The sequence below is a fragment of the Dacryopinax primogenitus genome (genome assembly GCF_000292625.1).
Source record: "Dacryopinax primogenitus strain DJM-731 SS1 chromosome Unknown DACRYscaffold_14, whole genome shotgun sequence".
NCBI lineage: Eukaryota > Fungi > Basidiomycota > Dacrymycetes > Dacrymycetales > Dacrymycetaceae > Dacryopinax > Dacryopinax primogenitus.
The window spans coordinates 75559-87366 of record NW_024467211.1 but is presented as its reverse complement, the minus strand read 5'-3'; the positions used below and the strand labels follow the sequence as shown (position 1 = coordinate 87366).

At 55.4% G+C, this 11808-nt stretch overlaps 5 protein-coding genes across 5 annotated transcripts; 3 read left to right on the top strand and 2 right to left on the bottom strand.

Moving 5' to 3' along the window:
• The first annotated feature begins 1808 nt into the window (after positions 1-1808).
• DACRYDRAFT_117464 (uncharacterized protein) lies at positions 1809-5236 on the top strand. The gene is made up of 2 exons (XM_040770387.1): positions 1809-1920; positions 1968-5236. Exon 2 carries the CDS (start codon positions 2078-2080, stop codon positions 5150-5152), a length of 3075 nt encoding a protein of 1024 aa, XP_040626708.1. The 5' UTR covers positions 1809-1920; positions 1968-2077; the 3' UTR covers positions 5153-5236.
• A 1291-nt stretch (positions 5237-6527) lies between these two features.
• On the top strand, positions 6528-7500 carry DACRYDRAFT_16948 (S-adenosyl-L-methionine-dependent methyltransferase; the record flags this gene model as incomplete). The annotated part of the gene is made up of 4 exons (XM_040771247.1): positions 6528-6586; positions 6646-6755; positions 6801-6970; positions 7027-7500. 4 exons carry the CDS (start codon positions 6528-6530, stop codon positions 7498-7500), a joined length of 813 nt encoding a protein of 270 aa, XP_040626707.1.
• A 528-nt stretch (positions 7501-8028) lies between these two features.
• DACRYDRAFT_109235 (S-adenosyl-L-methionine-dependent methyltransferase) lies at positions 8029-9007 on the top strand (the record flags this gene model as incomplete). The annotated part of the gene is made up of 4 exons (XM_040768843.1): positions 8029-8090; positions 8145-8254; positions 8303-8830; positions 8883-9007. The coding sequence occupies 4 exons, from the start codon at positions 8029-8031 to the stop codon at positions 9005-9007; spliced, it is 825 nt and encodes a 274-aa protein (XP_040626706.1).
• A 68-nt stretch (positions 9008-9075) lies between these two features.
• DACRYDRAFT_109234 (S-adenosyl-L-methionine-dependent methyltransferase) lies at positions 9076-10077 on the bottom strand (the record flags this gene model as incomplete). The annotated part of the gene is made up of 5 exons (XM_040768842.1): positions 9076-9209; positions 9261-9355; positions 9429-9795; positions 9852-9958; positions 10007-10077. The coding sequence occupies 5 exons, from the start codon at positions 10075-10077 to the stop codon at positions 9076-9078; spliced, it is 774 nt and encodes a 257-aa protein (XP_040626705.1).
• Positions 10078-10499: 422 nt separating this feature from the next.
• On the bottom strand, positions 10500-11418 carry DACRYDRAFT_54973 (cytochrome P450; the record flags this gene model as incomplete). Its single annotated transcript, XM_040775295.1, has 3 exons — positions 10500-10723; positions 10772-11222; positions 11275-11418. The coding sequence occupies 3 exons, from the start codon at positions 11416-11418 to the stop codon at positions 10500-10502; spliced, it is 819 nt and encodes a 272-aa protein (XP_040626704.1).
• Between the last annotated feature and the right edge of the window lie 390 nt (positions 11419-11808).

Sequence of the window (11808 nt, the reverse complement as noted above, 5' to 3'; positions counted from 1 at the left end):
GGGGGGGGGTGCTTTATTTGAGAGTATCGTTGCTAGTCCGCGGTGTATGGTAAATGTCGACAACCCGAGAACGTCCGTCCCTACGCATGTTGATCCGTCAGAAGGACATAATCTCATTCCTCATTCCTCATTTCCTGGTCTTCTATTTATTACCTAACACAAACCACTCCAACTGGGCGCAGACCGAGGAACGGGACAGGACGGGACAGGACAGGCCAGGCCAACCCCGAACCTAACCTGACCTGACCAGCCAAATGCGCCGTACATGTATTGGGACACGTTGCGCCCATGAGAGGGGATAGAAGGCCGGGGTTTGGTATGCCGATGGCGATGGCGATGTGCGTTAGCTTTGTGTCTGTGGGTATCGAGGGATTGGTGAGTTCTTGAGCTAAGCATACCGGGAGTGAATTGAGCGTCGAGCGTTGAGGAAGGGTAAGGGATCGGTCTTTTCAGATAGGAGGGGCTTGGGGACGGTCGTAAGACAGTGAGAGAGTGAGTCAGAGGACCAACATGCTGGGAAGGGTTTGGAGCTCCTGGCATGGAAGCTAGAGCTAGAAAGACAGGAAGTGGGAGACAAGGCGTGAGAAGGGGACGTTACGTGTGCACGCACGCGCCGGACCGCGTGTCGGTGTTGAAGGAAGATATCCGGAGAATGAACGGCAAGAAGAACGAGTACGAACCCGAACCCGGCGGGTGAACGGCCGCGAGCTTGAGCAACTGGGGAATCGTGCTGCTTGCTGGGAAGGGGAGTGCGAAGTGGGATATACTGAGGGTTACGTAGGGAGGCGAGCGCTGCGCGCTGGATGAGGAGAGTGCAGAGTGCAGAGTGCAGAGTGCAGAGGGTAGGGTAAGGCGGATCGCTGGATGCAGAGGGATGTGCAGCCAAGAACCCGGAGGATGGATGAGATCTGGTTTCCGACCGAGCGGCATACGGTGAGCATGAGGAGCATGAGGAGGAGGAGGGAGGATATCCTGAGAAGAGAGAGAGCGAAGTGCGAGCGGGTTGGGGAGTAAGAAAGGGATAACTTGTGTGCGGAAGGAAATTCGGATTCCTAACCGAGCGGCATACGATCAGAGGCAGCGACAGCAATCATCAGCCGGAGATAAGGCAGTAACGGTGCGCGAGCGCGCGGGTTTGCAGAATATTGGCGATAGGCGCTCACCACCAGAACCCGATCCGCATCTCGGAAAAGACTATAACCGAAGGAAGAGGACGCGTGAGGCTACTGTGTGCGGCACACGAGGAAGGGAGCCTTAGAGCTTGAGGTGGTATAGTAGGGAAGGGTTGAACGCTGATGGCGGAGGGGACAGCGGCAGGAGGGAAAGTAAGGCCGGATTAGCACGATTGTTAGCGCCCAGTAACAGAACCCGATAAGATCCGGAAGAGTAGACAACAGGTGCACGGGAAGTAGCCCACAGCCAGCAATTATCAATTAGAAAGTAGCAATTAGCAGCCAGTGCAGGCACGAGGCACGGGAAACGATGTTTTTGCAGGCTGTACGATTTAAGGGAAGAGGGTATAAGATCTCCGACCCGCGGTGTGAGAGGATTGGACGAAGCGCATTCATGGCCCATTTGATAAGGTGCCCGTGTCCGAGGGGGGATGTGCGATGACCAATATTGGGAGTAGTATGGGTGTTGATGTGGGCCGGGGGTTGAACGATGAATGCTCGGGTTTGTGAGTGGTTGTGGGATGAATGGTTGTTGGATGACTCGAGTACTGCGGAATAAAGTGGCTGTGCAATTACTGCCACCGGAAATAGACAGTGCACCGCCTCGAGTGGACGATACTCTCACTCCTGTAAGACATCTCCCTCGTGGTTTTACACTGTTGATTGGAGGTAATTCCGGTCTATTTGGGTTATATAACACCGTACAGTGCTATAGAGGTTAGTGTAAGGGTGTGAACAGGTGTGAGAGGTGAGTGGTTATCCCCTCTCACAGGCGTAGTACTTACAGTATAGCAGTGTCTAACTCACCACCACTCACCACTCACCACCCTTCACTCTTACATCCACACCGCATCTCCCTCCTCACCCCTCCTCTCCCTCCTTCACCACCCACCCCACCCGACCCCATGGCATCCTCCGTCGCATCCCACTCCCGCCAAATATCCCAAACTTCATTCACAACAACCTCATCCACAGGTCAATACGACGACTACCTCACAGTACCTCAACAATACGACTACGCATCCGAGTCCTCATACGGTTATTCCTCTCCAGGGGACTCTCCTTCCCCAGCAGCGGACAACTCCCCCGACCAGCCATTCCTCGAAGGCGCTGTATCCGTCCGCAGGAGCTTGAGCGCTTCTTCTGCCCAGACGGGGAGGAGAGCGAGACACGTTTCCCAGGCATGTGATACTTGCAAGCTGAAGAAGACGAAGTGTGATGGGGGAAACCCTTGCACTTGGTGCGAGAAGAATAATTGGAAATGTACGACTACGAGTAAGGATAATCGCAAGACGCCGAGTAAGGCTTATGTCCAGAGCTTGGAGAGGGAAGCGGCGAATTTGAAGCATCGGGCAGAGGCGAGCGCGCGGTTGGCGGAGGGGTTGAAGCAGAAGAATATCGCGCTGGAGGAAAAGTTGCGCAATGCGGGATTGTGGGATGGGTTAGGGACAGAGGGGAAGCTGACGATCATGATTCCCCCTGCTACTGCTGCTCCTAGGCAGGAAGGGGAAGACGCAGAGTTACTAGGCATGGGGGAGAAGCTCGTTCGTGATCGATCTGGCTCTCTTACCGCTTACGCCGGTCCGTCCCCCTTGGCGCATCTAGCGACATCCCCCCCGCCCGGCATGCCCTCCCCTCCCCTCCCAGACCCCCAGCAGCCCAAACTCGGGTGGAGCAGTATAACCCTCTCCCCCGAAATACAAGTTCAAGCCACGCGCAACTTCTTCTCCTTATCAGGGACAGAGTACCTCCCTCTCGCCGCCCAAACCCTGCACATGCTCGAATGGGGCCTCTCTCCCTCTTCCCCCGGTGTCGGTGTGCAAGGCCCCCTCACACCAGCATACTACAATTCCTTCATGGCGAACGCCCTTCTCTTCCTACCCCCACACACTGTCCTCCCCAGCGCGAAACACCAGTTTGCGGCCGCGAGCCAGCACCCGCCCATCTTCCAACACCAGTCTCTGGGGAACGTGCTCTCCCTTGGCTTGCTGGCGCAGTTCTCGGCTCAGGAAGGGGAGTACGACCTTGGCTGGCAGTATGCGGGTATGGCCAGCCGGATGATGCAGTCACTTGGCCTGCACCTGGATTTCGACAGGAAGGAAAAAGATTTCGCTTGGGCCTCGCTTTCGACGCAGGAAAAGCAATTGAGGAACATCGTCTACTGGATCGTATACATTCAGGACAAACTGTGGTACCTCTGGGTAGGACGAACCACTGCTGTGCAGGATAACCCGCGTATCCCCCTGCCTGAAGTAGAGGGGGAGAACAACGAGCCCATGTTGGTCTTCCGCGCGCTGTGTCAGCTTATGCGCACAGCGGGGTGTATAATGCCTGACGTATACGGCCCTGACCTCAGTACAGTGGCAATTGACGCCCACCGGCTTGCTCTAGACGCGTGGCTTAACAGACTCCCGGACTTACTGAAGCCAACACCGAAAGCGATGGACACTGCCTCCATAAGCCTCAGGCAACTGCATATGACCTATCACTGGCTGAGGGTCTTGCTTGATCGGCCGTATTATAAACCGATCACCCATCAACTGGCGCAGGAAACGGGGGTTGGGAGGACGGATGCTAGCTTGAGGCAGATCATGGTTTTGCTTGGACCTTGGGATTCGAAGGTTCAGGTGAACAAGAGCTTGCAAGCTGCTGCTGCTCCTGGCGCTGCTGTACCCGCTCCACTCCCTTTAACGCCACTGCTAGCGCAAATCGTGCTCACCACCGGCATCACATGGCTGCACAGCGCCGTCTCCTTCCACAAATTCAGCCCAAAGCGAAAAGCAGAAGGAGTAGAGAAAGCCAGAGTTTGTTTGAGGGTGTTGCACGAAGCTGGCCAGAGGGCGTTTGGGGGGATGTTGAGGAGGTTGATGAGGCGGTATTTTAGTAGTGTTGAGATCTCGGACCGGGAGGGGCTGGGGATCCACCTTCGTCCAGTTCCGGGGTTACTCCCCCCCGGGGGGATAACGGTGCCTGTGCTGCCACAAGTACAGATGTCACCTCCGGAAGAAAGTTTCCCAACTTCCTCCACTCCGGGCCAAACGCTCTTCACACAAGAACCGGGCTCGTTCGACCCTTCTCCCTCGAGCACGTCGCTGCCATCACTGCCAGCTCACACTCTCTCCTTCCCCCCTGACTTGCTCTCCCCACCTCAATACTCCCCTTCCCCCAACTCTGCGAGCCCGATCCCCAGTGGTAGTGTGCTCCATACGCCGCTGTCGGGGTATGCGCAGCTCCAAGGCCAGGGGCAGGGGATGGGGCAGGGGCAAGGACTGGGGATGGGGCAGGGGCAGGGACAGGGGCTGGGGTGGACAGGGGACGCGAACAGTAGGATGATGCGGTTTATGCATGAGTATATGAGTGGGAGCTTGAGTGGCCATGGCTCAGGCGCACCGGGGGGCGCGGGGGCGGGTGGGGGGCCGGGAGTGGGGGAGGAGGCTGGGGCAGGGGAGGAAGGAGAGGGGATGGGGATGGGGATGGGGGGGATGAACCCTTATGTTCCGGAATGGGTGCAGCAGCAGCAGTTGCAGCATGCGAATGCGAATGCCCACGCCCACGCACATGCGAATGCGAATGCGCAGGGCCAACAAGCGCAAGGACAAGGCCAACAAGCGCAAGGACAGGCGCAAGGGCAAACGCAGGGGCAAGGGCAGGAGCAGCAATCCGGACAAGAAGGCGAACCGATCAACTACAGCGTTTTCCAAGAACCTGAAGACTACAGTATGGACGGCATCACCCCCGAGCATATGGGGATAGGGATGAACATGCCTATGGGCCTAGGTCCGGGGATGAGCGGGATGGACCTGGGCATGGGCATGGGCGTCGGTATGGAGGGGATAGGCGGGATGGACATGTTAGATCCAGCGAGCGCAGAGTTCAGGCAGCATTATGGGCAGAAGACGATCGTCCCTGACCGGCTTGATCGGCTGGATCGGCTTGATCGGCCTCAGAGGGGGAGGAGTCCGTGGGATCTGAGCGCTTAGAGCGGGGGAGGAGTCCTTGGGATTTGAGTGTTTAGCGCTTAGAGCGGGGCGCCTGGAGCGGGGTGCCTAGAGTGGGGCACCTAGAGCGGGGGAGCGCGGTGGGGTGGGGGAGAGCAGGGGGGTGGTGGGGGAGGCGGGGCAGGGGGGGAGGCGGGGCAGGGGGGGAGGCGGGGAAGGGGGGGGAGTGTTCTGGTGATATACCGGTTTCCGTTTTTGTTTTTTTTATTTCTCTTGCCTTGTCTTGCGTGGTTTGCTCTTGTGTTTGGCAGTCTTTTATACCCTCTCCCCGATCCCCTAACCACTTTTCCTTTCCTGTCCCATCCCATCCCATCCCATTGCCATCCCCTCCCCTCCCATTGCCATGTTTACCTTTCCATCCCATTGCCCTCCTTTTTTCCTTTCCAAATCCCCGTGCATACCCTGTAACTTACTGCTTTCCGAAAGTCCACGCTGATATCGTGACTTGTGTGATCTCTTTTTCTCTTATCTGTGTTATCTCTTGTCTCTTGTGTCTTGCCTCGGTACGGCTTTTGCGTGCAATAAAGGTGGATGTTATACCCGAAATTATAAGGATTTGGAATCTGGTCTTGCCGGTCTTGCGGATGCGTGGGAAGATGGATGGTTGTGCCTAAATGCGTGATGCGAGAACTGAATTGCACCCCCCAATCGCCTTTGCCCCTCCCCTCCCACCCCATCGCTGTCCTTTCCTTCCCTTCCCTTTCCTAAATCCCTCGTGCATACCCTGTAACTTACTGCCTGCTCCCGAAAGTCCAACGCTGATCTCGTGACTTGTCCGATCTCTCTCTCTTACATATCTGTGTTAGTTCTTGTCTCTTGTCTCTCACCTCGGTACGGCTTTTGCGTACAATAAGGGTGGATGTTATACCCGAAAGTATAAAGTCTGTGAATCTTGTGCAGGTTAGGTGTGGGAAGATTGGATGGCTGTGCCCAAACATATGACACAGGGTCGGGTATACGTTTACTCCCATCCATCCATTGATTTCTATTTCTGTGACGCACGAGAATATCGGTCCAGATCCTAATACCTGTCAACTGTCACGAGGAGCGTCGGGTATTACCTCGGGTGATATATACTGAACTTGACTGATTCTCACAAAAGGCGTCGAGGCGTCGAACGAGCCTGGGAGCCCGCGGCTTGTCCCCAGCTCAGTCGCAGTGTATAAGATGCGAAGCTGCATCCAGTTAGCGTCGGGTGTTACCTCGGCTCACATACTGTATGCTGAACTTGACTGGTTCTCACGAGAGGCGTCGAGGCTTCGAACCAGCCTGGGAGGCCGCGGCATGTCCCCAGCTCAGTCGCAGCGTATAAGATGGGAAGCTGGATGTAGTTGAGAAAGACGTTTGCTGGAAAGGAATGACTGCGGAGCACGGGACGAAGTATTTGTTGATCCATGATGGACCTGAGGCGGAACGGTACGCTCTTGCCTGCCAGTGCTCAGTCCAGGACTATACATGTTCTGACCCCGAGCTAGGCTCAATCGGCAACATGAGCGCCTAGAAGCACTCTTCGATCACCGACTTTTGCCTGAGGGGCTTGAGCTGAAAGCGGATGATAGAATGCTCGACTCGGGTACTGGGACTGGTACGTCCCGCTCCTGAGCGACGGGCGTTGTTCACGTCTTCGTAGGCATTTGGGTCTGCGAGGTCGCCTCGATGCCTACTGTACCGGAGACAGTACACATAGACGGGATCGACATCACCTCGCATCTTTTCCCGATCTCGTTTCCCCCCAACGTGCACTTCTCGATCGAGAACATCCTCCACCTGCCAGAGTCGGCTTATTCCAAGTATGCACTCGTACATCAACGGTTCCTTGCCGCTGCGTTCAACGGGATCGGATCGTCTGCTTAAAGAACCTCTTCGCCGCACTTCGGCCCGGTGGATGGCTGAAGATGGAGGAGGTCCGCGCTCGGATACCAGAGACACTCCCTCACTCGCAGCGGCTCATGAAACTCAGCCTGGAAGTTGAGCACGTTCGAGGCATCGACTTTGCCGCTGTGGACCATTTTGATACCTGGCTAAAGGAAGTGGGATTCGAGCAGGTGCAGGTGGAGACGAAACCTTGGATGCTAGGACCGGGAGAGACGTGGAAAGAGAATCGGGAGCTATTACTTGGGGCTTGGAGGGCCATCCGACTGGGGACGATGAAAGCGGGTGGGTCATACGAGTCCAATGCTTTCGATCACGCGCTGATTGTTGCAGGCCATTCTTTCGGTATCAGCGAGGAGGAATGGGAACGGTTCATTCGCGACCTTACACAGGAGCTGGAGGAGAATGAGGCCAGAATGACGATCTTCAGCTTCACGGCTCGCAAGCCGGTGCATTGAGATAAAGCGAACGCTAAATCCAATCATTTGAACGATGCGCGAACTGTGGTTCCCTTCCATGGATAAAAAGAGATCTCACCGACCAACTTGCTACCCTCCCACCTACACCCATTCAGTTCCCCTGCCCCGACAGATCCGGAACTCTTCTCAGAGGCCCTCAAGCCGAGTGCCGCTTGCCCGAGTCCCCGACCTCCTGCGCTGATGCCGACGTTACCAGGGAACTCCACGGGCCTGTTGACCTATTGGCCGCTCCGGTCCATTCGACAATCTCCGGACAAGTTGACCATTTCTGGCAACATTTGTTGCGGTCAAAGTGTGCCGTAAACGGTCACAAGCTATTCTTGTCAAGCACGCGGTGGATCCGACGATACGCCGTCCCATCGCGTTAACTTCGATGATCTCTGATGGCGGAGATAGCAAGCGCCATATCATTCGGGAAAGGATGGCTTCTGCCCTTCTATAACTGCAGACAGTTAACAATGAGCATCATCGTTCTCCCTTTGCGCTGTGAACCTTTCCGCCTGCAAGATGACTGCCAAGGGGAACATCACAAAATATGCCCTCGTGTCTGACGATTCGGAATCGCACAGGTACTCCAGTTCCTCCTGAACGGCAAATCAGTCTAACCGATCCTCGGTTCTCAGGCTGAACAAGCAACACGAAACAGCTAAGAGTATCCTTCACGGGCGATTGCTCCCCGATGGTCTGGATTTGCAGGATGGCGATCTTGTGTTGGATTCGGGCACAGGCACAGGTGCGTCCATGTAGCCGATATTGGCGGGATCCTGCTAAACAAAGACAGGCATCTGGGCAATCGACGTTGCATCTGATCTGCCGAAGAGTGTCCAAATACATGGCATCGACATCACCCCACGCCTCTTCCCCGCTTCTCCTCCGTCAAACATACAGTTCTCCGTGGAGAACATCTTGACGCTTCCTGAATCATACCATGGAAAGTATGCCTTGGTTCATCAGCGCTTTCTTACGGCGGCGTTTGGGGGAGAAGAGTGGAAGACCTGCATCAAGAATGTCTATGCAGCTCTCCGACCAGGCGGCTGTTTGAAATTGGAAGAGATCCATGGCTACCTCCACCCTGATACATTGCCCTGTATGCCTCAGGTGCAGGCGTTCACCAAGCACCTCGAAAAGCTAAGGGGGATCGACTTCCAGGCTGTCCCGAAGATCCACGTTTGGCTATTGGAGGAAGGATTTGAGAGTGTGGTGATCGAGCCGAAGAGGTGGTTCTATGGCCCCGGGAAACCCCATGAGCATGTCCGGGATAACCTGCTGGTTGCATGGGGAGCTGTGAGGCGGGCCACAAAGCAAGCTGGTATGTCAGTTCTGTTCTCGAATCAATAGATTGGCTAATTTTGAGAGGGCAGCGACGGACTGGGGAATGACGGACGAGGAGTGGGACGAGTTTATTGCTCATGTCGACAGAGATCTCAAAGAGAACGAGTCGTATTCAATAGTATACAGCTTCACTGCACGGAAGCCTCCCATTTAGGGTTAAAGGCCGAGAAGAGCTAATGGCGTGTCGGTATCGATACAAGGCTACAATATCTTCTTTGCGCTTCAATGACGTGCGATTCCCGGCTTACGAGCAGTGACAATGTGCAGGTTCCAGCCGACGTCGTTCTCCTCCAGCTCCTTGCTTAGATTCGCCATTAACGATTCGAAGTCTGCATCGGTCATTGCGCCAGGATGGCCTAGTGGAGCTACTCGTCAACACGGATCATGAGTATAGGGGGATAACATACCTTTCATGCTGTCCCGTATATACAGCCAGATATTAGTAAAATTGGCCCGCATCCCCCTGTACTCGTCGCCGGGGCCCATACGAAGAGGCGCCTTCCTGTGGACTATGTCACTGAAGCCAGCCTCCTTCATTATTTTTTTCGGCAGCCTCGAGATCTACATCCCTGAACTTGGCGAATTTCCCGGCGTAATCCAGCAGCTGATGGCTGTAAGGCAGCTTTTGGGCGGAGACGTTCGTAGGGCACAATGTGGCACTAAATTCTTCCACCCTGACCCAGCCCTTCGGGAGCAGTGCACGATGCATTTGATCGAAGACGATCCTCCAGTCGGCAAACGACAGAGCGGCGCTCAGGAACCGCTGGTGAATAAACCGGAAACGCTCGGTCCAGGCGGGAGGGAGGACCATGATTGAGTGGACGACAAAGTTGACGTTTGGTGACGGGCTGGCCGGAAAGAATCGAGAATTGATGTCGATGCCTGTGATGAAGACGTACGTCTGTGGGTTGAGCGTCGAGTGTAGCTCGAGTGCCCATGCACCTACAAAGGAAAGGATCAAGATGAGTTCTGGAATGACTGGCAGATGAAACACGCACCGGTACCCGCTCCTGAATCGAGGACATGATAATTTTTTCGCAGCTTGAGATCCTCCGGAAGAAGAGGACCAACAAGGTCCTGGATGATCCTGTGCTGTTTATCTAGTCTGAACCAGCGTTATGAGTTGACGGGGCGGCAGCAGATGAAGGCCAACCGGTCGCTCTCACGTGTATCCGCATTACCCAGTAGATACTTCGTCTCTTCATCAGTCCCATGGGAGGACATGACTGGATCCAAGACCTGTGCCTCCATCCTCAGAGGGGAAGAGATATCACTTGGTCGAGGTCGCAGCACGCGCCAGGGCTTGAGAGCCCTCCAGTACGCTCACGGCAGAGCGTGCAGCCAAACAGACACGATCCTGACCCTCCCACCACGGCCAGTCCTGAGATAGGAATAGCGTGCACGCTGTTACTTGATGAGTTGTCCTGATATGGCCTTCAAAAATGAAGTTGGGAGGAAACCCTCAGTCAGCATTCTGTATTCTTCCGCTTTCGTCGGGTATACAATACAGTAGCGAATATTGTGAGACATAACAACATGGTATTTAATTGAGATAGGTGAACGGGGCTCCGCAAGGTGCATACGGTACCAAGGCACGCAGGCTCAAGGCGCACATAAATATATCCTCGCGATGCACGTAAGCTTCCCTACTTCCGTTTCTTCAACAATACTTTCGCTCCTTTGGCCTGTATGGCAACCCCAATCTTCCAGCTTAGCATCTGCCGCATGCGTTCTTCCACCGGTAAAGCCTCCATCTCCGGCGTCAGGCAGATCTCATATTCCCGCACAAGGAGGGACAGAATAAGCATCCCCTCTAGCGTTGCGAACCGGGCGCCTATGCACGCGCGTGCTCCCAGGGAGAAGGGCATGACTGGGGCACGTTAGTTCGCTCTGCCACAAAACTCAAGTGAGGACTCACAAGCGTCTCGGGGCCACTTATACTCTGCTGTATCGAGGAACCTGTCTGGCCTGAACTCTTCCGCATCCTCGCCCCACCACATTTTCATCCTATGCACTGCCCAGATGTCGATCCAAAAGACCGTCCCCTTGGGAACGGGCATATCATACTTCTCCCCGGTCTTGAGATATGTTCCTCTTAGCACCGTATCTCTTGCAACGCGTTTCGTGATCCGCACTTCGGCAGGGAAAAGACGCAGAGTCTCGCGGAAAGTCGCTTCGGCGTATTTCAGGCGGGGCATGTCTTCCCTATAGCTCTGGAAGGCGATTTCAGAGGAGAGCGAAGAGACGGAAGGCCAGACGGAATCCGCTTCCTCCCGCAGCTTGGCCTGCACGGACGGGTTGAGAGCGAGTAGAGCGCAGGCAAAGGCGAGCGTGTTGGCTGTCGTCTCATGTCCGGCGAGGAGGAAGACCTGCACCGCATGAACATCAGTATCCCCTGCTGGGAGAAGTGGAACAACGCACGTATGTCGTGCTCAAGAGCTCGTCATCATTCAGCTTACTCCCATCTCCCTCATCCTCGTTCGCCCGAATAAGCCTCTTGAACAGATCCGCCTCCCCGCCCTCGCCCTTCGCCCGCCCTCGCTCTTCCTCTCCTTCCTCAGCCATCTGCGCCCGAGTCTCCTCGACCATCCCCCGGAGATAGCCATGCAAGTCCGCATACGCAGTTTTCGTATCTTCCAGCGCACGAAAGGGGAGGGGCTTGAGCAGCGGATACTGCGTAAGCAGGGTCTGGAACTTCATGTTGCTCACAGAGGTAAGGAGGGCGGAGACAAAAGGGTACGTAAAGCCTGGCGGGATGCGGGAAATCGCATCCTTCCCTGAGGAGGTGCTGGGTGCAGAGGCGGGGGCGGAGGCCACGGAGAGAGGGATGTACCGACCAAATCCGGCCGAGGTGATGATCAGCAGTGCGAGCTATCTGCGGTCAGTTTCCCCCACAGTACCAATAAGGCCAAACGTACTCGGGTCATATGCTCATGCGTGTCCACCTCTACACTC

What these genes read in the sequence shown, in the direction of transcription:
- DACRYDRAFT_117464 (XM_040770387.1), top strand. Translation starts at nt 2,078, where the DNA reads ATGGCATCCTCCGTCGCATCCCACTCCCGCCAAATATCCCAAACTTCA.